The 27,599-nt window shown below is 36.6% G+C and overlaps 3 protein-coding genes across 24 annotated transcripts; 2 read left to right on the top strand and 1 right to left on the bottom strand.

Annotated features, from left to right (window-relative positions):
• The first annotated feature begins 423 nt into the window (after positions 1-423).
• LOC146959275 (putative pre-mRNA-splicing factor ATP-dependent RNA helicase DEAH5) lies at positions 424-9,389 on the top strand. Of its 22 annotated transcripts, XR_015024883.1 has the most exons (6): positions 424-3,838; positions 6,629-7,088; positions 7,866-7,933; positions 8,077-8,095; positions 8,169-8,247; positions 8,494-8,534. XR_015024883.1 is itself a non-coding variant. In XM_085740840.1 (2 exons), the coding sequence occupies exons 1-2, from the start codon at positions 618-620 to the stop codon at positions 7,020-7,022; spliced, it is 3,615 nt and encodes a 1,204-aa protein (XP_085596966.1). In that variant the 5' UTR covers positions 424-617; the 3' UTR covers positions 7,023-7,236. The 22 variants fall into 22 exon arrangements, 1 of the variants encoding a protein (XP_085596966.1); XR_015024881.1 differs by lacking the exon at positions 8,494-8,534 and adding an exon at positions 8,875-9,389 and having other exon boundaries at positions 7,851-8,095; XR_015024876.1 differs by having other exon boundaries at positions 7,851-7,933; positions 8,077-8,247; positions 8,494-9,389.
• A 2,539-nt stretch (positions 9,390-11,928) lies between these two features.
• On the top strand, positions 11,929-13,129 carry PFD5 (prefoldin 5). The gene is made up of 3 exons (XM_085740841.1): positions 11,929-12,356; positions 12,470-12,547; positions 12,861-13,129. The coding sequence occupies exons 1-3, from the start codon at positions 12,060-12,062 to the stop codon at positions 12,942-12,944; spliced, it is 459 nt and encodes a 152-aa protein (XP_085596967.1). The 5' UTR covers positions 11,929-12,059; the 3' UTR covers positions 12,945-13,129.
• Positions 13,130-16,159: 3,030 nt separating this feature from the next.
• On the bottom strand, positions 16,160-27,585 carry LOC146959277 (anthranilate synthase alpha subunit 2, chloroplastic-like). The gene is made up of 10 exons (XM_085740842.1): positions 27,117-27,585; positions 26,679-26,868; positions 25,488-25,639; positions 24,966-25,081; positions 24,603-24,849; positions 24,454-24,510; positions 18,958-19,110; positions 17,609-17,689; positions 17,260-17,346; positions 16,160-17,020 (listed from the first exon to the last, which is right to left on the bottom strand). Exons 1-10 carry the CDS (start codon positions 27,414-27,416, stop codon positions 16,697-16,699), a joined length of 1,707 nt encoding a protein of 568 aa, XP_085596968.1. The 5' UTR covers positions 27,417-27,585; the 3' UTR covers positions 16,160-16,696.
• Positions 27,586-27,599: the final 14 nt, after the last annotated feature.

Raw genomic sequence — 27,599 nt, forward strand, 5'->3', positions numbered from 1 at the left:
ATGCTTGTTTCAATTGTTTATTTTATTTTTATATAAAACATGTTGAACAATAATGCATTTTTTGAAATGCAAATAAATATTTTAAATAAAGTTTCATATACATATAAAAGAACAAACAATATAAATATATATTTATATGAACAAATCATTTTTATGAAATAAATATATTTTTGAAATACATTTCTTTCTTGTAAAGTATATTTTTTATTAATAGGGGTAAAAATGGAATAAAAAGTTATAATTTATTCCATTCCGTTCACTTTCCAAACAATGGAATGATAATTTTATTCCGCTCCGTCGTGAAATACTCAAACAATGGAATGAACTCTCTGTTCCATTCCGCTCCGTTCCATTCCATTCCGCTCCATTATGTTCCATCAATCCAAACAGAGCCTTAATTCTTGTGTCTACAAACCGAAACTCATACAAAATCTAAAAATCTAAATAGGTTTGATCCACTTTGCAATTCCCACACGGATAAAGAATTACTAAGAAAGCGCGGCGGTACAGAGGGCTTCTCAATCCATTCTCTCACCGGCACCGCCTTTAATTCATTCATATATACCACCGAGGTTTTACTCTATTTTTCCCCAAATTTTTTGTTGTTGCTTTGTTCAATGGCTACCGCTGAAATTCCACAAGATGGATTGAAGAAACTGGAGTATCTTTCACTTGTATCTAAGGTATGCACTGAATTAGAATCTCACACCGGCACCGGCGACAAGGTTCTCGCTGAGTTCATCACCGAGTTAGGTCATTCCTCTGACTCGGTCGAGGAATTCGACGCTATACTCAAAGAAAACGGTGCTGAGATGCCGGATTACTTTGTTCGAACTCTTCTCACTATTATCCACGCCATTCTTCCTCCTAAACCTAAAAAAGAGAAAGAGAATCAGAACGTGAAGAGTTCCACCTCCAATACTAAGTTCAAGGCTTTGGCAATTTCAGATGATAGAGATCGCGCTAAGGAACTTCGTGAAGAGATCGAAATCGAAGCTAGAGAAAAACAAAAACAGATGGAACCACCAATGGACAGGTATGAAGATGATGATGGTGGTTACAGAGATAGAGATAGGGATAGAAGAGATAGACGCAGAGATAGGTATGAAGAAGATGATAAAAGAGATTATAGAAGAGGAAATGATAGAGACAGAGATAGACGCGATAAAAGGGGGGATGATAGAGGCAGAGACAGAGATAGGCACGATAAAAGGGGAGATGATAGAGGCAGAGACAGAGATAGGGATCGATACGAGAGACGGAGGAGAGATGAGTATGAAGATGAAAGGGAAGAGAATGGTGGTGATGAGAAAGGTCGTAGAGAAAGAGATTCAAGGCGCGGTGGTGGTTCAGGTGAGCCTGAATTGTATATGGTTTATAAAGGAAGAATTTCTAGGGTGATGGATACTGGGTGTTTTGTTCAGTTGGATGATTTTAGAGGAAAGGAGGGTTTGGTTCATGTTTCTCAGATGGCTACTAGGAAGATTGCTAATGCTAAAGAGGTTGTTAAAAGGGATCAACAGGTTTATGTGAAGGTGATTTCTGTTTCTGGTTCCAAGTTGAGTCTTTCCATGAGGGATGTTGATCAACATACCGGGAAGGATCTTCTTCCCTTGAAGAAGAGCTCGGAGGAGGAGGATTCGTTTCGGACGAATCCGCAGGACTCGAAGGATGGGCCAGTGGTTAGGACAGGGCTTTCTGGGATCAGGATTGTGGAGGAGGATGACACTGTTTCTTCGCGCAGGCCGTTGAAGAGAATGAGTTCTCCTGAGAGATGGGAAGCACAACAATTGATTGCTTCGGGGGTTTTGAGTGTTTCGGAGTATCCGACTTACGATGACGAGGAAGATGGAGTGATGTACCAAGAAGAAGGTGCTGAGGAAGAGCTTGAGATTGAGATGAATGAGGATGAACCCGCCTTCTTGCAAGGGCAGAGCAGATACTCAATGGATATGTCTCCTGTTAAGATCTTCAAGAATCCAGAAGGTTCTCTGGGTCGTGCTGCTGCGCTCCAGTCTGCGCTTATAAAGGAGCGAAGAGAAGTAAGAGAACAGCAGCAACGTACCATGCTTGATTCAATTCCAAAGGATCTCAATCGTCCTTGGGAAGACCCTATGCCAGAGTCAGGTGAAAGGCATCTTGCCCAGGAGTTGAGGGGTGTTGGCTTATCAGCCTATGATATGCCAGAATGGAAGAAGGAGGCCTATGGGAAAACCATTACTTTTGGGCAAAGGTCAAAGCTTTCTCTTCAGGAACAGAGGCAGAGTTTGCCAATTTACAAGCTAAAAAAAGAATTGGTTCAGGCTGTCCATGATAATCAGGTATTGGTTGTGATTGGTGAAACCGGTTCGGGTAAGACTACTCAGGTCACACAGTATCTTGCTGAAGTGGGTTACACCACCAGAGGTAAAATTGGATGTACTCAACCCCGTCGGGTGGCTGCAATGTCAGTTGCAAAGAGAGTTGCAGAAGAGTTTGGGTGTAGATTAGGAGAGGAAGTTGGTTATGCCATTCGGTTTGAGGATTGCACTGGACCTGATACCGTAATCAAGTACATGACTGATGGTATGCTTCTTAGGGAAATATTGGTTGATGAGAATCTGTCACAGTATTCTGTTATAATGCTTGATGAAGCCCATGAGAGAACAATTTATACGGATGTTCTTTTCGGACTGCTGAAGCAGCTGGTGAAGCGTAGACCTGAGTTGCGATTGATTGTCACGTCTGCTACCCTCGATGCTGAAAAATTTTCAGGATATTTCTTTAACTGTAACATCTTCACCATTCCTGGGAGAACTTTTCCTGTGGAGATACTTTATGCTAAACAGCCAGAAAGCGATTACTTGGATGCATCTTTGATCACTGTCCTACAGATCCACTTGACAGAACCTGAAGGAGACATTCTTCTCTTCTTAACTGGTCAAGAGGAGATTGATTTTGCTTGCCAGTCTCTCCATGAGAGAATGAAGGGATTAGGTAAGAATGTCCCTGAGCTGATCATTTTACCTGTTTATAGTGCCCTTCCTAGTGAAATGCAATCTAGGATATTTGATCCTGCTCCTCCTGGGAAAAGGAAAGTGGTTGTGGCTACAAACATTGCTGAGGCTTCTTTGACTATCGATGGGATATTTTATGTTATTGATCCGGGGTTTGCTAAGCAAAATGTTTATAACCCGAAGCAAGGTCTTGATTCCTTGGTTATTACTCCGATATCACAAGCGTCTGCCAAACAAAGAGCTGGGCGTGCAGGGCGTACTGGACCTGGAAAGTGTTATCGTCTCTATACTGAGAGTGCATATAGGAATGAGATGTCCCCTACTGCAATTCCAGAGATTCAAAGGATAAATCTGGGCATGACTACTCTTAGCATGAAAGCTATGGGCATAAATGATCTTCTGTCATTTGATTTTTTGGATCCACCATCACCCCAAGCACTAATTTCCGCCATGGAGCAGCTTTACAGTCTTGGAGCATTGGATGACGAGGGTCTTCTAACCAAATTGGGTAGGAAAATGGCTGAATTTCCGATGGATCCACCACTGTCCAAGATGCTGCTTGCCAGTGTAGACCTTGGATGCAGTGATGAGATTTTGACCATAATTGCCATGATCCAGACTGGCAATATTTTTTACAGGCCCAGGGAGAAACAAGCCCAAGCAGATCAGAAGAAGGCTAGGTTTTTCCAGGCAGAGGGTGACCATCTTACACTACTTGCTGTTTATGAATCCTGGAAAAGTAAAAACTTTTCTGGACCCTGGTGTTTTGAGAACTTTGTTCAATCTCGATCGTTGAGAAGAGCCCAGGATGTTAGGAAACAACTTCTCTCCATCATGGATAAGTAAGATTTCTATCTATCTATTTATATATCCTCTGAAAATTTGCTTGCTTTGGTTTCTTTGTTTTGTACTCTTCATTTGTTTTTTAGTTCAATAAATTAATGGGAAACCTTGTCCAACAGAATTCCGAAGTATGGAAAATATGTGGCAAGGGGGAATGGATCCTCTCAAAAAAAAAAAAAAAAACTCATGTCTCTAATGTGTATTCAATCTCACCATTGAATGGAAAAAGGCGAGATGGGTTATTAATATAAAAATTGAGAGTAAAATAATTTAATGGTGAGATGGAATAGAGAAAATAAATTGAGAGAATCCATTCCCGTGTGAAGGAGTTATAGTCCTAGGTAATTTTTATAACATGATAATAAAATAAAAACATGTGAAATTTGCCTCGTGAAAGGAAAAGCTTATGATGGTAAAGGTGATGTGCCACCACCTCAGTACTATACTGTGGTGGAATGGATTGTGTTAAAATGTATAAAATAAATATTAGAGTTCTACTATGATATGTGGGCATGATAATTTTTTTAGATTGTCAATCGTTTCAAATTGTGCCCAGCCTCAACCTGAAACTGAAAGACAGAGAATGTTGGTCCTTTTTTCCCGGGCAGAGGGGTTATTCAGGAATAATTTAACGTATTTATGCATTTATATTTTCTGTTAGAGTAGCTAGTCTGAAGAGCACATGTCTCCCCTTGTGTTTTTTTAGGTCTCTAAAGTTTAGGTGTAGTTGGAACCTTTAGAATTACGGTCTCACTGCATACATGCATTATAACATATTAAGTTCTCCACATAATTTAGAATATAATTACATATTCATTTGTAGATTATCCAATTTATCTCAAATGTTACATCATAATTTTCCCGTGCTCGCTCCTTTTCTTTTGGTTTTTATTTGATCATTAAATTTAGCACACACCTTGAGTCTTAATCCCAAAGTATTGTAATGCATGTTCAAAATTTGTTGTAATAAGTTAATTGAAACATGGTCAAAATTACAACTAACAAGGGTGTCTTATTGTAGATAAACTCAAATAAGCTCCTCCAAAGGGGACCTTATGATATATGCTGATACACTTGTTTGTAACTCTAGTTTCTTTGTGTCTAAATAAGATGAGAGTAACTATTTAATAGTTAGATTTGTGCCTGTACATGTATAAGACTAGGGGTAGTGCAAGAGATACAAAGGTGATATAGTCAATCAACTATGCATTTTTTTGTCTAATTCAGCAGCATACAAAGTATATTGAAAATAATGCTTTGTCTTCTGTAATAACATACAGCGTATCACTCGACATCAATATCAATATAATTTTATTATTTTGAGCATCCCTTTTCCTCTCTCGTACCTGAATAAACTAAAACCTAACTTCAACGGTAATTATACCTGGGGTTTTACGCTCAGCTGTACCAGGTCCAACACTGAAATAGAGTGTGTGTGTTCGTACCGAAGGAATTGAAAAATTTGAAACTTGAGAGATAGTCGTATGGTCACAGACTCGCACCAGTTTTGATCTACCGGAGGAGAGAACCCAGTATTGTTTCAAGATTGTGGACCCAACCTGTTTTTTGCAATTTAACCCACATGTTTTCACCCTTGCGTACCCGCCCCAAACTAGCCGTTTCTGCTGTCCAACAACTAGAATAAAAAAAAGAAAATCAGCGCGACCATAAGTTGCACCCTGCACGTATCCGTGCCGCACTTGGTATGTACCCGCACTCTGCCATTTTTTGGGTACTGGTGTTCGATGCTTTAGAGATTATGGGCCCGTTTGTTATAGCTTTTTTTAAAATAGATTTTCGTAGTGTAACATGTTTTTGTTAAAGTTTTTTTAACAAAGAAATTTTTCAGGAAAGCTTCAAATAAAAAATCGGTTTGAATAGTTTATCTTAAAATGTGATTCTAGATATTTCATCATTTTGTTATAATTTTTTTTGGATACTAAAATTTTGAAAAAATCTCTAAAAAAAAAAAAGCTATTTCAAATAGCTTTTCATAAAAATCATTTTTGAATCATTTTGAAAAAATATGCGATTTTTACTATGTAAAATCTCGAACAATAAATATTTAGGTTAGTGAATGTCAAAATATCTTTTTTAACTTATAACAAATGAATTTGAAATAACTTATACTAATTTTGAATAAATTTCCAAAAAATCTATTTTTAAAAATACAAAGGAAAATCTATTTTTTTAGAATCTATTGCTGTGACAAAAAGATCATGGGCTCGAGTTATAAAATTAGCCTTGTATTTGCATAGCATTTCCAACATTCTAATTTTATAACTCGAGCCCATGATCTTTTTGTCACAGCAATGACTTCAGCCCTATGTCGAGTCTCCACTTCAGTTCTATATATTTTAGTTTGCACAATCTTTTTTAGACTCTCGACGATTTTAGTGATGCACTAGATTTTTAATGGGGATCCTCTAAAGTGAGTTAAGTGTAACGTGAGAAAATCAAAGGTTGTTATTGTATCAAACTCATGATTTGTTATGATGTATCTGCAAATATCTACTTTAATTTGTTAATTAACGGTTGATATTGTCCACTTTACACTCTAAAGTGAGTTGCTCATATATATATATATATATATATAATGAAATGGGATATTTCTTCTCCATTATATAAGCGATACCCAAGTAGTATTTTTTACTTTGGGCTTCCCGTTGCAATTATTGCAACCAACATTTTACTGTGATTGTGTGGTTTATAGTTATTATGATGACATTAGTCATGTAAAGTATCATTTATATTAAATTGTACTCTAAATCATCAACATTGATATTCAGGTACAAATTGGATATCGTGAGTGCTGGAAAAAACTTCTCCAAGATCAGGAAGGCTATCACTGCAGGGTTCTTTTTTCATGCAGCTAGAAAGGACCCCCAGGAAGGTTACAGAACCCTTGTTGAGAATCAGCCTGTATATATTCATCCAAGTTCAGCTTTGTTCCAGAGGCAGCCAGACTGGGTCATATACCACGAGCTTGTAATGACAACTAAGGAATATATGCGCGAGGTAACAGTCATAGACCCCAAATGGCTTGTTGAATTGGCTCCAAGATTCTTCAAAGTGGCAGATCCTACAAAGATGAGCAAACGGAAGCGTCAAGAACGTGTTGAACCACTCTATGATAGATACCACGAGCCAAATTCATGGCGTTTGAGTAAACGTCGTGCGTGATGTGCTTTCTCAGTTTCTCTTGAAGCAAGGTCCTGGATACATTTTATGTTGGATTTAGTTTTAAATGTAAGTTTTCTCCTATCATTATTAGTTAACGTCAATGGAATCTTGTACATATTTTTGCTGGTTTTGCTTGTAAAACTTAGATTATGATACATAAAGTTGAATCATAATGACTGTTCTGCTGGAGATCAGGATCGTTTTAGCAGTTAAATCTTCTTTTCTAGATTTTACCAATTATAGTATCAGCAGTAGTTAACAAGTTTTCTACATTTTGCCAACTCTGACTCAAATAATGATATGCATTTTGTTTTCTCTGTTTTTGAGGACTTATTTTCTCTCCCCTTAAAGTTAAAGCCATACCACCTGCATGTTTCTTTGGCTTTCTTCCTTTGATATTGTCTCCTTAAGCGATTCAACTTTTTTTTATTAAATTTTATAATGGCCGTTACTTTTTCATTTCTATTTACCTGTACCTTGCATATCTTTAAAATTACCAGTTCCACTGTTATAATTTTTACTAGTTGTTGCTTTCCTGCCATATAAAAGTTGACGTACAAGGTGAGTATGCTTTGTTGCTGCAACCAAATTCGAATGTAGCGTAGAACCTAAAATTCAAGAGACCACAACTGATCATTTCCTGATGCATAATTGCTTAGGTTTAGCCAAGACATGTTCTAATATTACTTTCTGCTGTCAACTTTCTTTATACTTACTAGTGTGTTTTGTGACTGATGATGGGGTTTACATGATTTTCAAAGTCAATTATTTAAAAGATCTTCATTAATCTTCTGATTTTGTTGATGATCTTACTTTTCTAACCGTAAGATGTTGGCAGCACAGAGGCTAGTCCAAGTAACTCTCTAGCACCTTTGTATCCATTGGATTATTCATTGCCATCTATCGATGAGGTTTGTTATGATTATCTGTTCTCGAATTTTCTGGTCAACCTTTGTGCATTCAAAATCCTAACCAGTCTTTGTCGAACTTATACACATACTGCCTAAACGTGAACTACTCTGACTTGTGAAATACTCACAAATATGTGCACTAGCCTTTCTATTCTGTGCCGGGTGAAGATGCCATTAAAGAAGTGCCTGGAGAATTTTGATGCTTCAGAAAACTAGCCTTTCTATTCTGTGCCAGGTGAAGATGCCATTAAAGAAGTGCCTGGAGAATTTTGATGCTTCAGAAAATTACACAGAAGAAAATTGTTCTTAAAAAAGTATGGTTTTATTTTCTTTAATGAAATTTATGGCAATGATTGTTGTTTCACTGCTCATATTTGCAGTGGGAGTGATTTATTATAGTCTGTGTGTGTTGTTGGGCATGAGCTTGATTTCATTTTGCAATATGCTACTGTCATTGTCCTTGATTTTTCAATTGATATGTTTAGAATTGAGTTTTTTTATTTTTTTATATTATCCTTACATCTTTTTGCTATTTGATTTTCTTAAGTTAATTTATTTAGGGATGGTCTGCTACAGTTTATAAACATATGGGTTCTGTGAATTTAGTCAAACAAGGCACTTATCCATTATCTATGTTGCATCTTTGCTGTGGAAAATGAAGCGATGGTTAATGATAACCCTTTAAAAAGAAGTCATAGGGGATAAAATCTACTCCAATGGTTGTTGTTAATTGTGAAATGGTTCTTTGTGAAGATGGAACTGAAGCTTTAGTGATAGTGTGTTGTAGATCACAATTTAAAGGAATAATTTATGCTGGTTCTTCCGTCAGTCCTTGTACTTTGTGACTCTCGTTAGTCTCCAAGTGCCCAATGATTGAGCTTCTATAAAATTGCATAACATGACTTATTTTTGGGGTGAATCACAATTTCAGAACTTTTCAGGTCAAACTACACAACAATCATATACTACATAATTGATTAGTGTCTCTTCTCAAGATCTAATGACAGTGACTTGGTCCTTAGCTGATATACAAGTAATTTTGTGGTTTTCATGTATCATCATTTCTAATGCATTATGAAGCAGAAATCATTGAAGTTGTTGTCTAATGGAACCAGATTAGTGGGACACAGTTTATATAATGATCTACATGGTAAGTGTCATGAACATTTTGTTTGGATGTGTCCTTGAACATCTTACTACCAGTTTCTGTGTGTATATGAAGGGTACCTGTTCTGTTGTATTATTATTTTTCTTGGTTCCATTTTATTCAGTAACTGCAGTCACTTGCAGTTCTGAAGCTGGATTATTTTAAGATTAGTCGATACTGTGTTCATCTTTCCAAGATTGAGCAATTGATTTGTACAACTGTAGTACGTAGACATTCATGATTGTAATGTCTTCCGTAGTCCGCAAAATCCTTTTGAAGTAAGGGTCTGTTGGAGGCACTTTTTAAGCATCCCAAATTTAGTAATTATTCTTTTAAAAAGTCAACTATTACAATTTTCAATGTATTCCAGACACAATTTTTCATTAAAAATTTACCATTTAAAGTGCTTAAAGAGTGTCTCGGAGGCACTCGTTAACATTTCCTTTGAAGTATCCGTTACAAAAGACTAATTTATACTTTTATTTTTTTCCCATAAGAGTAAAATGGCACAATAACTTTACAAAATATTATTTTGTACACGAGTCTCCCTCATTTTTTATTTATGCACTAAAAGGACTTTTGCATATAAAACTGAACTGCACTTCACTTCGTTTGACTCATGTTCTAAAAGGAATTGTAGCGTACCCAAAAGAAAAAAGGACTTGTATATAAATTGAATCATTAACTTAAAATCAAATCTCAGTCTACGCATAAGACTATGTGCAATGATTGTGTTGAACCTGACATTAAACAAGCAAAGGCAGTCAAATGGTGTGTTTAGAGGCTCTTGAATGGTGAGATGGATGAGAGAGATGATGAAAGGATTCAACACAATTGAAACTTGCACCGTGCCACGCGTCACTCGATTATTGGCTGAAACAGGGAGCGTGCAATACACGCGGGGACAAGGCGCGTGGGCGCTGCAAAGGACGGTGAGAGAGAATGGGTTATGAATAGATAGGGACACGTGGCGAGATATGATTGGCTGTTCGGATTCTTTTTTTTTTAATAATTGGACCTCAATTATTTAGTTGTAAATTAATTTTTTAAAAAAATAAAAAATACTAAAATTCATGATTTTTTTTCTCTATAAATAGAGACTTGGTTCATTTGATTTGGACAAAGAAAAAAAATCAAGTTTTTCATTATCTTCATCTTATTACTCCCTCCGGTCCTATATATAAGAAAAGATTCATTTTTTAGATACATCGAATAATTAATGTATCTCGTTTACAATGAAGACTAGATTCATTGATTATTAAATGTATCTAAAAAATGAATCTTTTCTTATATATAGGACCGGAGGGAGTATTATCTTTCTATTAGCAAACTAAGTGAAGTTTTAATCTTATTTTTAGTGAAATGAATCCCAATAATAATCATTTCAACACCCAAAATTATTCTAATTACCCATTTAACTACGAAAATCCCAACAATTATCCAAATCCAAATCAATTTTTCAACCAACGTCCTCAAAACATACATCAAAACGTACCTAATTTTGGTTTTTCACCAAATTTCTTGCATTTTAGGTAATTTGTGTGTTGCGTGCTTAGTTTGTTGTATTGCATTTTAAGTTAAGAAAATAAAAATAAATTATTTAAATAAGTTTTGTTTTTACAAAAAAAAAATTGTTAAGTGTTTCTTTATTTTAATTTAATTATAATCGATAATTGTAATTTTATGTAATTATAAAAACAAAAATATAAAATTAAATAAGAATAAGAAATAAAATGTGGTGGGGTAGAGTGTTGAATGAAAAAAACCATTGGAGAGGTTAAAGTTGAATGAGTGTTGAATTAAGAGAGAGAAAATGATGTGGAGTGTTGGGAATTGAAAAAGTGGATGTTGAAGGGTGTTGAATGGGGTTAACCATTGTAAATGGTCTAACAATCATATTTATTTTTTTAAGTAGCATAATACTCCCCTCACTAACATGTGTTGTTGTTAACAAATTTAAGTAGAGTGCGTATTTGCTCCCCCCATTTTAAAATTAAAATATCGTAGTGTTGGTTCCTAAAAAGATAGTAATAAGTTACGTTTTAAATGACGTGATATATGATGGAAAAACATCAACGTTGACGAAATCGTAAGAAAAATCCAAAAACTTTATTTAAAACAAATTTAATTTTAATTGCATGTTAAGTTCCTTATTTTTATTTTATGATCAAGTTAGTCCACTATATTTTAATAGTTTGAAGTTGTTCTCGATCGTTACCAATTCCATAGTGAGTTAGTCCTTTTCGTTATTAACATCAACACGTTTGAGATCAACTTAAAACTATTAAAACCTAAAATAAATATAATGGATCAAATATGCAATTAAACTTTTAAAACATATCAAATTTTAAAACAGGAAAATCAATTTTGCAAAATGATAAATATTGAGTAACGAAAATTGCAATTAAGGGCCCGTTTGTTACGGATTAAAATAAAAGTGATTTTGATATAAAATAATTTAGAGATTATATTTTAGAGATTATATGAAAAATCAGAATCTATTTTGCGTTTGTTTACTGTAATAAAAATCACTTTTTTTAAACAAATAATCTAGTTTGTTTGGATACAACTATATAAAAGGGATTTTTTTGTTACAAAATTAGTTCAATCTTTTAAATTATATTTTCTCTCTCCTCTAAAAAAAATCTATTTTATTTTAAGCTGCTCCTAACAGCTTCTCATTTGAAGCTGTTTTTAGATTATTTTTAGATTCTGATTTTTTTAAAAATCTGTAACAAACGGATGCAAAACTCTTAAAAGTGATTATTTGTTTAAAAAAAGTGATTTTTTTCTTAAAAAAGCTATAACAAACGGGCTCTAAGTTTAATAAGTAAAATAATTTATTTTGGTGAGGTACTAAAATAATAAAGTGGAAAAAGAAATGAAGTGTATTTGAGTGTTGTTTATTGTAATTGTAATCAAATCGGAGCTGGAGGAGGGTTTAGGGAGTGAACAGCGAGAATCGAGAACCTTCAAAAAATGGCTTCGTCGAAGAGCGGAAGCGGAGCGATGACTCTGGAGAGGATGAGCGTTGAACAGTTGAAAGCAGTTAAGGAACAAGCAGATATGGAAGTTAACCTTCTTCAAGACAGTCTCAACAATATCGGCACCGCCACCACTCGTCTTGAACTCGCCACCACCGCTCTCAACGATCTCTCTCTCCGTTCTCTCGGCAGTAAAATCCTTGTTCCTCTCACCGCTTCTCTCTATGTTCCTGCTACTCTTCAAGATCCTCATCACGTTCTCGTCGATATCGGAACTGGTTATTTCGTCGAGGTGAGCTCAACTCTTTCCCCGATTAATTTATTTAGATCTGTATCGTATATGCTTCTTTTTAGGGTTATGGAATATTAATTTTAATTTGAATGTTGTGTTGATGTTGAAAACAGAAAACCATGCCTGAAGGAAAGGATTACTGCGAGCGCAAAATCAACTTACTCAAATCTAACTTCGATCAACTTGTTGAGGTAATTAATTTTCTTATTAATTAAGTACTCTATTTGATTTTGATATATGTATTTCTACTGAATTTGTTTATTCACGATATATATAGATTATACTAGAATAATTGTCATTTGTACTCGATCATTGTGTTAGTTTTATACTAATGTGGTTATTCTGTTGTGGAGAGTGATTATTCAAATAACACTTATTTTAGTTTAAACCCTAATTTGATATTTTGTCTAGGAAATGAGCTTACCAATTTTCTCTTTGATATTTTTGGCTCAACTATAATGAAATCGTGTTCAAGAAAAAATCTTGATGTAATTACAAATGCAGGTTGCGTCCAAGAAGAAAAACGTTGCGGATGAAGCTGGGCTTATTTTACAGGCAAAATTGAAGCAATTAGCATCTTCATCCTAAAGTTAGCTGGTATAGAATTCAATTACTTTTTTCCAAGGCGTTGTATTTGTACCATAGAAAATCATAACACTGGTGTTAGAGTTGGTTATGCTATATGTTGTTGAAACCTTTTATTGAAAGAATTCGTTTTTTTGTTGTGATGCCTCAGAACATTAGTTTGGACTATTGGAACTGTATTTAGAAAATCTAGTTGACCAATGGCATTCGAGATTTAAAAGGTTAATGTGGAAATAAGCATTGGTCTTTCAATTACACAAGTCTTAATCAGAGCAGGCTGTTGAGCACTCCATGCTCTTTATTAGGAGGGATCTTGTGATTGTTGGGTACCACCAATTTTACTCACCATTTTCTCTCTTTTACACACTCAAAGTGCTCTTTATTGGCCTTTACTATATAATATTGTAGGCATGTTCTCATTTCCTCATTTGATGTTAGGCTCAGTCGAAGATAGGGGTGTCCTGACTCCTGATATTTAATCGCCCCTCTCCTTTATCTATCCATTAGAATAGTGTAAGAGGGTATGAGTGTGTCCACGGGGGTTATGTTATAAGGGATGCTAGTGCCTAGGGTTTAAATGTCTTAGATTTTGTTATAGTAACTGTTTGTTTTAATTTTACTGTAGCTTATAGTTATTTTTGAAAAGGAGAGGAGCATCTTATAATACACGAGAACAGGGTGACATGCTCCTAAATTGTTTTTTTGTGATATGAAAACTGCATAGAAAACTTGCATTAATTATGAAGTCATGCCAATAGAGAAAATTGATTACAAATGTGAGTTTGAGAAAAATGTAAATGGATTAAAACCATGTTTAGGAATTGTAGTATAAAATGATGACTATTGAAGGGTGAATAGAGAAGACTCTTTGAGAGAGGTTTTAAGGTTGGGTGTTAAGAGATACAAGGAGTGCTAATGCCATGTAAAATCTAAAGGGTCACGGGCAGAAATGAAGCATATAGCCAAAGATGAAGATTATTAGTGGTAGGATGATAGTGTTAAATATATAATGTTACGAACCAAGAGTGTTATTATACATGTTTCATGTGTAAAATAAGGAAAATTGAAATAAATATAATGTGGTTTAGAACGACATGGATAACAAGTGGACATATGTTTCTATATGCTGGCTAGAAGTACAGAGCGAAAAACAACATATTTGAATCAAAGAAAGCACATAACTCATTTGGTAAGAGGGTTGTGGAGAAAAATCATGGAGCAAGATATTAATGATATATGGCAGAATTAGTTGTGTAATATTGTAATACAAGTAATGGGCATTGTTTGATCTCAGACAAACCTAATGTCAAGAACATTAGGCATGATTCACTGCGTTTTTGGTTAAACCTTAGATCCATGTTTTTTTAATTTACAACAATGGAAAGCAGGTCATGAGATCATCCTTTTTGCATGTATAATGAGATGTGCTTGAGCAGTAGTTCACGATAGTTTTTCCTTTCTGCTTCACAAAAGTTCCAGTTTTCACGGTAGCAATTTAGTAGTGTGCATCTTTTTTCCACTACCCTGCATGATGATGATTATTTTTATGCGGCATTGTGGTGATAACTTGATAAAGGTTTCATATGCGATGACTGAACTACTGCAATCGTTCAGGTGTTATTGTAAATAAGTATTACTCCCTCTGTTTCAAAATGAGTGTCGCTTTAGCCAATTGCACACAGATTAAAGAATGAAATGAAATAATCATTAGACATAACACTTTTACTAAACTGCCCTTGTTTTATATGAAAAAGACAAAATTAAAGTTGCATTGAAAATTGTGTGAGAAAAAAGTTGGGAGTATTTATTGAGGGTAAAGTTGGAAAAAATTAAAGTTGTATTGGAAATGTAAAGTGACATTCATTTTGAAACAAATTTTTTTGGCTAAAGCGACACTCATTTTGAAACGGAGGGTGTAATATATTAGCAAACTCTTCATATTTACTAGTGGGTTTCCGCCATGACAATAGGAAATCCCTTCACTGTGAACTTTAATTTTGGTCAACCAATGAAAGAAAGTGGTGGATTATAAGGCGTTTGTATTATTCCCCATAACTTCCCCTTTTTTTACTGAATAATAATAACCATCTTATTGCTTTCACTAGTGTCATTATTTATGGGGAATAATACCATGGTTATATTAAAAACCGGTGCCAAAATTGTACAATTTAATTGTAGAAATTGACTTCTATTTATGGTAGAATATGTTTAAAACAAACATAATCACACCCACTTATAGAAAACGTGATTCACACATAAAACCTTAGTTAAGGGATATCTATTGTTGCAGTGCAATTCGTATCTAAGAAATTCAATTGTTTTGGTCTCCCTCCAATAACCAATCAATAACTATCTCATAATAGTTTTCTCATTTTCTTTCTCTATTTATTTATTCCTAAAAATATACAACATAAGAGACCTAATAAAAACATAATTGCCCATAACTCCCAATTAAGTTGTGCCCTCTTCTCTTAGATTGTTCTCTAATAGGAAAACTAACAATACTCTGCCTAAAAAAATCACTTCCCTTCAAGGTTAAATTAGAAAATCGTTTCATGATAGTTACAACCAATTCCCAAGTTGTTTCGCAAACCACTTTTTCCCTCCAATATCCATCAAGTTTCGTGGATTAGCAGAACCTTGGACACCATTTTACGCTTGTTTTATTCACCAAAATTGTCATTTTGAATAGGTCGAAGTGTAGTTTGTCGCAACAGTCTCCATTAGCTCATTCAATTTTCTTCTAGCTTTCAACCTCTCTTGTTCAGGTCCCTTTTACAGATTTTCCCTCCTGGATAACAGCCCCTAAAATCTACGTTACATAATCCCCATGTGCACCTCCATGCTTTGCTTTGCACCTCCATGCTTTGCTTTGAAATCATCTAATCCCTAGGATCTTACCACTCTGATACCAGTGTTAAAGCTGGTACCAAAATACAATTTAATTGTAAAAGCTAACTTCACGGTAGACAATGTATATGACAGAAACATAATTACACACTTAGAGAACGCATGATTCACACATAAACAAAGAAAAGATAAATAGTACTATTGTCCCCGTGAGCTTAGCTCAGTTGGTAGGGACAAATGCATAACATATGCAGGGGCTGGGGTTCGACCCCCGGACACCCCACTTCTCCACATTTAAAATGTGTGAGCTCCAGCTACTTGACCAAAAAAAAAAAGATATATGGTACTATTACTATAGTTCAGTAGAATCAGCACCAATGATAATGGAATTGTACTATTAATGTGTACAATAGCACCCATGATTGTAGAATACTCCCTCCGGTCCTATTTACAAGAGAAAGTTGACTTTTTAGATATATTGAATAATTTATGTATCTAGTCAAGAATCTAAACTAAATACATAAATTATTTAATGTATCTAAAAAATTAATTGTCTCTTGTAAATAGGACCGGAGGGAGTATATCTTTATGCATACAAATGTATCAACAGGTGCAGCAACATATGTCGATATTCATGTTGACATTTAAAAACCTTTAGCCCTCAAAAAATTCAAAACCTTTGGTTCATTTTTCTCCATGACTCATTCAACTACATCCTCTTCCCTAAATGATATTATTGAGCCGCACCTAAAGTAACAAGACAAGATTACATTTCATTTTTTTATAGCGCAAAATGGTTTCCAAGACAGGTTGATAAAAATCCCATAATCTGCCTCCCAATTTCCTCTCGCAAATTATTATCATCAATTTACAAGGTGCATCACAGATGATGGATAAACCCAAATTCATTTGTCTACAAATGAAGATTCTGCAAGATCAATGGCACGTGCAAGGGCTGCAGCTTTGTTCTCGCATTCTCTTTGCTCATCAGCTGGATCACTGTCAGCCACAATTCCTGCTCCAGCCTGGAGATGGGCAATCCATTCTCTGCGTTTGTTGACATCCTTGTACGAGTACATCGTATCAAAGCGAGTATTAGTAGGGAAAACCATTGTCCTCAGAGCAAGAGCAATGTCCATATCACCGGAAAAAGATATGCCTCCAAATCCGCCACTATATGGACCACGTCTTGCCACTTCTAACTGATCAATCAACTCCATGGCTTTTACCTGTTTTACAGCACAGCTAATGAGAACTATTTCGGAACAAAGAAGCCAAACAAAGACTCAACCTAGCAGTTCTCAGAATGTTTAGGGACAAGTGTAAATGTTAATCCCCACCCACCACTTTTTTCTAAACAATCCCCAATTTATCCAACCCAATGGATGTCAAAACTGAAGGAAAGTGCTGCTGACCATACCAGAAACTATACCATGAAGAACCTATAAAAACCTAGAGTATAATTTACCTTCGGCGCTCCGCTAACTGTACCAACAGGTAATGCAGCCCGCAATGCATCCCAGCTTGTTAAGCCATCTAATAACTCCCCGGTTACCTGCAAAGATGGGCACAATTTTATCATCCAAAGATAAGGTTTTGAACTAAATGGAGTCTAGTAAAACCAGAAGGCACTCTAGCTAACTAGCTTGCACATATTCTAGTTTCTGGATGCAATAGGATATTGCAAGGTAAAGGAAAAAAAACCAATGGGTGAAGGAAAATTATAAAGTTGGCAATATAGAATTTTAAGGAAAGAGTATATATACACGTATATATTTAGTCTAAATTATTAAAATAATTTGCGTTAAAGAACTTACAGTAGAGCTGATGTGCATAACATGGGAATATCGCTCAATATTCATAAGTTTTTCAACTTGAACAGAACCGGGTTTGGAGACCTGCATATCAACACAACAATGGTTGACATAAAAATAGCATTATACAGCTTCACACAATCTGCTCAAAGTGTAAAACAATTAGGATCATACGGAACCAAACAGTGAAGCAGCTATGGAATCCATATCAACACAACATATATACAATTATATGTTAGTTACCATTATGAAATTTTGACTACTTCAAAAAGGTGGATTCTATTGTAATTTGGCTGTGTACATATTAAACAATGACATTCGCCCAAAGCCTATTGACGAAATTCATTTATTTGTAAAATCAGGATCTAGTGTTGAAGATAAATATTCTGAAAGTATATAATAATTTTTAATTTATGTATTACATAAGAGATGCATTTTATCCCCTCAAAAAAAAAAAAAGAGAGAGAGAGAGATAGATGCATTTTATGAAAATTTATTTTTAATTTATGTATTCCATAAGAGATGCATTTTATCCCCTCAAAAAAAAAAAGAGATAGATGCATTTTATGAAAATGAAAAGAAGGAAATTATTGTCAATCAATTAATCTTATAAAGCAATATGATTCACATCGGCATTTCATGGAGGTTGATGAAGTTTTGGTGGCACAACAATGGTGTAAATATGATGAAAAACATTATCCTAAAGGGTCCACAATAAAATCAACGGTGAATATATCTTAGAGCTACTAAAAACATGTCAGAATAACCACCCTAAGGAGCTTTAAGGGGCCATACTTCTCACTCGAGACAAGAAAATAAAAAAATTTAAGCAGCCAAAATGGGATGGCCGAAAAGATGGATATGAAACAGTAAAGGTGACTTTATATAGGGTAATATCAAAAATCAAATGAGACGTGTGATATAATTTGAGTGAGAAGAATCACTCTTGATCATTAAATCCTGCACGCGTGCTCAGGATAAGAACACGGACAAGTGACCACTGACCATTTAAGAATTTTATTTACCATCCATGTAATGTAAGAACCACAGGTTAAGGAATGCTATTCGCACCTCAAACAGTAAAACACTCCACTGACCTAATATGCTTCCAATGCATGTGCACTTTTTTTCGGGTAGTGTTTATGAGCAGCAACGGATCACAGTTACGAATGGTTTAAGACTCTAGAAGAAATATCCATTATTATTTCTGTGAGGCTAAGCTATCTTTCTTTTTAATCTCTGTTCAAAACATTTTGCTTTGCATTTAGATCAAGTGTTTGCAGTGAACCTTAATAATGCAAGAATTTTCTATGAAATAAAGGATAGTAAGCCTAGAATTGAAAACAATCTACCTTTCCAACATCATTTCTCCCCAAATCGACCAGCATTACATGTTCTGCACATTGTTTTTCATCATTCAAAAGGTCTTTCTCTAACATGATATCTTCTTTTGGTGTTTTCCCTCTTCTAACAGTCCCAGCAAGGGGCCGATTGGTGATTTTTCTCTGCAAAAGAGGATATGAAATGCCTATTAGTATTTGTTGGATCTAAAATGAGTGAAGTTCATAATGTTAAAGGGATGTCTAGTCTAGTAAAATGGAAGAAATATAAGGGGTAATGAACAAGAACAAGGCCAACTGTAATCATATATGAAAATTATTGATATTGCTGGTAAGATGATGTAGGAGGGCTTTCTTAGTAATTTCGTAGTATTTTATTTTAACCAAATCTTAGTAATTTTCTAGAACTTTCTATTATTATTTCGTTTTGTTTTATTTTGGCCCACGGGTTTGTTATTTCTTTCCCTATATAAGCAGAACTTATGCAGCCTAAGAGGCACACTTTTGATTCAATAAAATTATTAGAGATTTTCTCTCAATTCTGGTGGATTCCGGAACCCTTATTTTGATAGGTTTGTCGCTTGCAACCCTATTTTCACAAGTTTGTCGCTTGCAAACTTGTTCTTTTCTATCTAGGTTTAGCGTTTGCTAACCCTACGCTTCCGTACTGCGTCAGTTGGCATCAGAGCAGGTTTCTCCTGTTCTTTTTTCTAACGTGATCAGCCATGGGAGATCAACCAGTTACCAGGGCAGATTTTGACGGTTTAGCTGCAACCATCAAAGCTCTTGCAGATCAGATTGCAGTGATATCCACAACAACAACGGCAACGACGGCTCAAATAACGACGTTGACGGCTAGGGTGGACGACCTCGCCAACAAAAACAACAACCGAAACAACAACAACAACCGAAATAACAACAACAACCGCAACAACAGGGGAGGAGGACCAACTCCGGATATTAGGGTTCGTTATGTCAACAACCCTTCTGATGATGATTTGAGTTTTGATGAGGATGAAGTCGTGATCGATGATGGGAGTGAACGTGGGAATCACCAAGATTACCGCGTTAAGGCTGATATTCCCCTATTTCACGGAACGATGGGAGTAGAAGAATTCTTGGACTGGCAGATCGATGTTGATAGATTTTTCGAAGTCATGGGCATCCCGACAGACAAGCAGGTTAAGATGGTTGCGATCAGGCTGAAAAGCACCGCAGCTGTTTGGTGGGATAAGCTCGTTGTTCAGAGGCGTAGACAAAATAAACCCCCTATTCGAACTTGGAGAAAGATGAAACAGTTGATGCTTGACAGATTTTTACCTGAAGATTATGAACAGATTCTATATAAGATGTATATTGAATGTGTTCAGGGCAAGCGATCAGTGACTGAGTACACGGCTGAATTTTTGCGTTTTTCTGAACGTAATGAATTAGGCGAGTCCGAGAATCAGAAGGTGGCTCGGTATATTAGCGGTTTGAAAAGTTCATTGCAAGAAAAAATGGGATTACAGACTGTTTGGACCGTTGCTGAAGCGTCCAACCTAGCTTTAAAGGCGGAATTAATAGAGAAATCCCCTAGAAATTTCTCAAATTTCAGAAGATATTCTCCACAGAACCAAGCTGATGACAAAGAGAAAAGTGCAGCAGTCAAAGATTCAAACCGTGTTAGCAAAGCAAGCAGTTCTGGCAGTGCACCTCCAGTCAAGGCCCCCGTTCAAAAGCAGAACAACCCTTATGCGTATCCTAGTGGTGATAATTGTTACCGCTGCGGTGGGAAGGGTCACAAGTCCAATGTTTGTCCATCAAAGAGGGTTGCTGGAGTAGCAGAAGGTTTGGATGATGGTGATGAGCAACTTGACGAGGAAGATGAATATGTAGGAGTTGAGTTTGCTGAGGAAGATTCTGAAGAGAGAGTGAACTTTGTGCTTCAGCGAACGTTGCTGGCATCCAAAGAGGAAGGCCAACGCAAAAATTTATTTAAGACTCGTTGTTCCGGTAATAACAAAGTATGTGACCTGATAATTGATAATGGAAGCACGGAGAACTTGGTGTCAAAAAAATTGGTGGATTATTTCAAGCTACCCACGGAGCCTCATGAGAAGCCATACTCTCTTGGCTGGGTCAGCAAGGGATCCCAGGTACGAGTGACGCTGTCCTGCAAAGTTCCTATATCCATCGGCAAACATTATAGAGAAGAGGTACTTTGTGATGTTCTTGATATGGATGTTTGTCATATTTTACTTGGTAGACCTTGGCAGTTTGATAATGATATTACTTATCGGGGACGGGATAATGTGATGTTGTTTACTTGGGGAGCCCATAAGATTGCTATGACACCTGTTTTACAATTTGATAAGAACCCGAAAGAGAAGAAAACGAGTTTCCTAGTGATGACTCAGAATGAAAAGGAACTTGATGATGCTGTTAAGGAAACTGAGTGTTTTTGTCCGGTTGTGATCAAAGGGCTGATGAATGTGGTGAAAGAAGAGATTCCGATACCAAGTGAAGTCTTAGAAATTCTAAAAGATTTCAATGAGCTGATTGCAGATGAGCTTCCAAATGATTTACCTCCTATGAGAGATATTCAACATCAGATAGACTTGATTCCAGGATCTAGCCTACCAAACCTTCCTCATTACCGCATGAGTCCTAAAGAGAACGAGATTTTAAGGGAGCAGATTGAGGATTTACTAAGAAAGGGATTCATCCGTGAGAGCATGAGTCCTTGTGCTGTCCCAGTCCTTTTAGTACCAAAGAAAGGAAATCAGTGGAGGATGTGTGTCGACAGTAGAGCCATCAACAAGATAACTATCAAGTATCGGTTTCCAATTCCCCGTTTAGAAGACATGCTTGATGAGTTGTCAGGGTCTAAGGTGTTTTCAAAAATAGATCTGCGTAGTGGATATCATCAAATCAGAATTAGACCAGGAGATGAGTGGAAGACAGCTTTCAAGAGTAAGGATGGACTTTATGAATGGCTAGTGATGCCTTTCGGATTGTCAAACGCCCCTAGCACCTTCATGCGATTAATGAATCAGGTTCTACGCCCCTTTATTGGATCCTTTGTGGTAGTTTATTTTGATGATATTTTGATTTATAGTAAGTCCAAGAAAGAGCACTTGGAACATGTGAGGCTGGTTTTGCAAGTTTTACAAGATAATCAGTTGTACATTAATTTGAAAAAGTGCACATTCAGTACCAACAAGTTACTTTTCTTGGGGTTTATAGTTGGTGAAGAAGGAATCCAGGTTGATGAGGAAAAGGTGAGGGCTATCAGAGATTGGCCTGCACCCACATCAGTTACTGAAATACGTAGTTTTCACGGACTGGCCACTTTTTATAGAAGATTTATCAAAGATTTCAGCACTATCACTGCACCAATCACAGAATGTTTGAAGAAAGGAAAATTCAAGTGGGGTTCCGAGCAAGATCAGAGTTTTGCCTTAATAAAAAAGAAGTTGTGCACCGCCCCAGTCTTAGCTCTTCCTGATTTTGAAAAGGTGTTCCAAGTTGAATGTGATGCTAGTGGAATTGGAATAGGAGCTGTTTTGTCTCAAGAGAAGAAGCCAATTGCTTTCTTTAGTGAGAAGTTGAGTGAAGCTCGCCAAAAATGGAGTACTTCTGACCAAGAATTTTACGCCGTTTTCAGAGCCCTTCGCCAATGGGAGCATTATTTGATTCATAGAGAGTTCATTCTGTTTACTGATCATCAAGCTCTGAAATTTCTCCATAGTCAGAAAGTAATCAACAAGATGCACGCTCGGTGGGTGAGTTTTCTGCAAAAATTCCCATTTATTATTCAGCATAAATCTGGTGCTCTCAACAAGGTAGCTGATGCTTTAAGTAGGAGAGCTTCTTTGCTTGTCACTTTAGCACAAGAGGTTGTGGGTTTTGAATGCCTAAAAGAATTATATGAGAGTGATGTTGAGTTCAACGAATTATGGGCCAATTGCAAGGAGCATCCTTGTGCAGATTTTCATATTCGAGAAGGATACCTTTTTAAAGGAGACCAACTGTGCATTCCTTGCTCATCCTTGAGGGAGAAATTAATTAGGGACCTACATAGTGGCGGTCTTAGTGGACACATGGGGCGAGATAAGACCATTGCTAGTCTAGAAGAAAGGTTTTATTGGCCGCACTTGAGAAAAGATGTTGGAACCATTGTCAGGAAATGCTACACTTGCCAAGTTTCTAAAGGTCTGTCGCAAAACACTGGTCTTTACATGCCTTTACCCATTCCTGATGACATTTGGCAGGATTTATCTATGGATTTCGTGTTGGGTTTGCCTCGTACCCAGCGAGGTGTGGATTCTGTGTTTGTGGTTGTGGACCGATTCTCCAAGATGTCCCATTTCATTGCATGCAAGAAGACTGCGGATGCATCCAACATAGCCAAATTGTTTTTCAGAGAGGTTGTGCGCCTTCATGGGGTTCCTACATCTATTACCTCCGACAGAGACACCAAATTCCTCAGTCATTTTTGGATTACTCTGTGGAAATTATTTGGAACATCACTGAACAGGAGTTCTACCGCTCACCCCCAGACTGATGGACAAACTGAGGTCACGAACAGGACTTTGGGAAATATGATTCGCTGTGTTTGTGGTGACAAACCGAAACAGTGGGACTTGGCTTTACCTCAGGTTGAATTTGCTTATAACAGCACCGTGCATTCTGCTACCGGAAAAACACCTTTTGCACTTGTTTACACTTCTGTCCCTAGACATGTGGTTGATTTGATTAAGTTGCCTAAAGCTCCTGGAGTTAGCGTAGCTGCTGAAAAGATGGCTGAAGGGATTATGACTGTGAAAGATTCTGTCAAGGCCAGGTTAGAAGCTACCGGGTTGAAAAATAAAGCTGCTGCAGATAAACGGCGAAGAGTCAAGGTTTTCAATGTGGGGGATGATGTGATGGTGTTTCTGCGAAAAGAGAGATTTCCCGTTGGTACCTACAGCAAGCTACAGCCCCGCAAGTATGGTCCGTTCAAAGTGACTCGAAGTGACTCGCAAGATCAATGATAATGCATATGTGGTAGCACTTCCAGATTCTATGAACATTTCCAACACTTTCAATGTGGCAGACATTCATGAATACCATGCAGATGAAGTCCTTTATCAAGATGAGAACTCGGGGTCGAGTTCTTCAGAGGTGGAGGAGACTGATGTAGGAGGGCTTTCTTAGTAATTTCGTAGTATTTTATTTTAACCAAATCTTAGTAATTTTCTAGAACTTTCTATTATTATTTCGTTTTGTTTTATTTTGGCCCACGGGTTTGTTATTTCTTTCCCTATATAAGCAGAACTTATGCAGCCTAAGAGGCATACTTTTGATTCAATAAAATTATTAGAGATTTTCTCTCAATTCTGGTGGATTCCGGAACCCTTATTTTGATAGGTTTGTCGCTTGCAACATCTATCTAGGTTTAGCGTTTGCTAACCCTACGCTTCCGTACTGCGTCATAAGAAGAATAATCGTATGAGAACAAGGCCAACTGTTGCACAAGGTTACCTTCTTCACCCGTGTAAGAATTTCTGGACTTGAAGCAACCAAAATACTCCCTCTGGCCTGATACGAGTATGTATTTTAACAAGTTAACCTTTGAATGCATATTATTTGTTAAAAAAAATTATCAGGTGAGATTGGTGAAATTGGCAAACCTGCAAATAAGTCATATATGGACTAGGATTAACAATTCTCAGAGCTCTGTAGACTTCAAAAGGGTCTGCAAAAGTTCGGCGCTCAAACCGTTGACTTAGGACAATTTGAAAAATATCACCAGCCAGTATGTGCTCTTTAGCCTGCAATACTGCCTTCTTGTATTCTTCCTTTGTCATGTTTGACAACTCCAGTTTAGGACCAAAGAGACGAGTGAGTAACTTTATTGAACCTGCAGGCAGCCTTGGGCTGAAATCGAAAATTTTAATTGAAGATACAGAAATGAAACTGAAAAACCAAAACTAAAGTCATCCTTACCCTTGACTTGACATATTAATCCAAGAAGAAAAAAACAGTTTACTCACGTAATTATATCATGTACCCTAGATACAAGAGTTTCCAGCTTGTCCAATCCATCGTTGAGGGCTTTCTCAGCAGAAGAATATCGGTCTAACCGAACCCAATGAATCACATATGCTTTCTGGGTGGAACAAAATCAAATAAGAATAATTGAAATATTTTTCAGGACCAAAATGGTAAATGCCCAGGATCATATCTCTCAATTTATTAGGTTCAGTCGTGAATTTCATATTAAACGTGTAGATGGCAAAGAAGGAGTGAAGTCGTAATAATCAACATTTGACGTGCGTTAATTTAAACCAATTAACAAGTTTCAATTAATTGTCTTGTTTTCAGCTGAGGTGATTTCACACACACACACAGTGGGGGAGAATGAATCATGGCCTCAACTGTCTACCTACCATCAAATATTCATATTTTGAAAAATGTGAATCATTCAAGTCATAGATTTTAGCAGAGTTTGCTTAAATATGAATCAAATAATCAACTCGTTAGATTTGGATTGGGCGGGATAAATATAAATGTACCTTTTCAACATGATCAAACACAATCACGTTATCATAAAGGCCCAGATGAACATCAGGAAGGCCTCTGTCATCTATAGGGGCATTAGCAAAGGGAAGTTTCTTCTTTTCTACATAGCGCATTGTATCATACGAAAAATAACCCACCCAACCACCTGCGAAAAGAACACGACACGGTAAAACACAGCAGGAAATTTATAACAAAATTGTCCAGGTCCATCAATGCAATATTCATTTTTCTCCTAACAAGTTGAAGTGAACAAAAAAATCTTCTCTAGCGTGTGAGGGAAGTAAGTAATATAGACCATTTCATTTTTAATTTGGCATATGAAGGTAGACTTGTAAGTTGAAAAATAAATCAAGAATAACCAGTATTCACTTTGTGAAGGAACAGTCAACTCATTACAGTCAACATTAAATCACAAAAAGGAAAGAGAATAGGTGAAGATGACATGACCAGTGAATTCAGCTTTTCATACACAACAAAACTTTAAGCGCAAATTCTACTTAGGACCACTTTGATAGGTAGTTGACCGTGGACTATACTTGCAAATCGTTCGAAACTCCAATGACAACAGAAGTCGCCTTCCAAAATTAGAAGGTAACCGTCCTTTCCGTTCTCAAGGCTGAGACGGTGACTTGATAAGTCGTGGTTTGCCAATAGCAAGGGAAAAGCCTTGTTTGGATAAACAACTTATTTGCAGCTTATAGTACAAGCGCTTATCATGATAAGTGTTTATATATAAGCTCACATCAGCTATTAATGTGGGAAAAGATAAAATAAAGATAAATTGTTTTTGTACATGCTATAAGTTGTTTTCGTAAGCTATCGTGGAGACTTATGAAATTAAGCTGAAAAAAACTTCTGAAAAGTGTCATAAGCTGCTTTCATAAGTTCTGCCAAACAGTTTAACAAAACTTATACCAATAGATAAGCTCAAATAAGTCAATCCAAACATGCCCTATGTGCACCTCTACAGTAAGAAACAAAAGGACTGCGAGCTTCTACTTTTGAGTGGCGTCATTGATCATCATTAGAGTTTTGGGTGCTTTTTAAGTACTGGTACAACATAAAACCCCCAACTTTAATTTAAGACATAAATATCACACATATACAACAAACAGAAACATCAAAGCATAGTAAACTTATACAATACAATAGATAAATATAAATTATAAGTAGAATTCAAATACCACAAAAAGCTTCAGGAAGATCATCAATGAGTTGAGGCGTCCACTTCTCCATAATCCTACGAGGAATGACCAAAGGATCCAGCACAATTTCCTCAGTCTTACGCCCTTCCTCATGGTCCATTATAGTAACCATATTCTCTTTTGCCACAATCTCCATACACGGTTGCGCTCCCACCACACTATACCTTCCCTAACGCAATCCAACAACCAAACACATCAAATTTTCACAACAAATCAAAAAAAACCAAAGAACAGAAAAAACCTCAGAGAGGATAAACAATGACGTTAGCACCAAAACTTCTGATTGAAGCTTCTCACACGTGTCCATACGAACACACGTGATTACATTCAATTGTTTCATTTTCTTAAGTTACTGCCGGTGTCAATGTGTCAGTGTGGTGTCTGGTGTTTGTGCTTCATAGAATTGAAGTAACTTACGGTGCTAGAAACGTGAAGACCAGGTTCAGCAGATTCAAAGAGAAAGCTAGGAGCATCTCTTTCATCTTCTTTAACTAGACACCGATAAGCAAGAACCGGAGTAAGGTGATCGGAAAATATGCAACGGTACAGAGGAATCACGTTCCCTTTCTTCGAAGCTTCTAGAAATTTATCTGCATTATCAACTAGAGGAAGAGATTGAGAGGCGCATTTGATCGGACGGTAGTTGGAGTTCCATCTGGATCTGGAAACAGAGATGGTTGGGAACGATACACTTGCCATTGATAAAGCTTCCATCATCACCGTTCAGCGCCACAGGAGTACGGTTACGGTGTCACACTGAATCTTCGAATTTGAAAACTGAATCTTTCTCTTGAAAAAGAAAAATGGTGGAGTGGAAGCAATAGAGCAAGTCGTTGACGAGTGACGATGGTGAGTGGTGACCCGCGGACTTCTGCACGTGTGTGTTGCTATCCATTTGTT

The sequence above is a fragment of the Medicago sativa genome, chromosome 1 (assembly GCF_051527215.1).
Source record: "Medicago sativa cultivar Bolivia chromosome 1, Bolivia_mono, whole genome shotgun sequence".
NCBI lineage: Eukaryota > Viridiplantae > Streptophyta > Magnoliopsida > Fabales > Fabaceae > Medicago > Medicago sativa.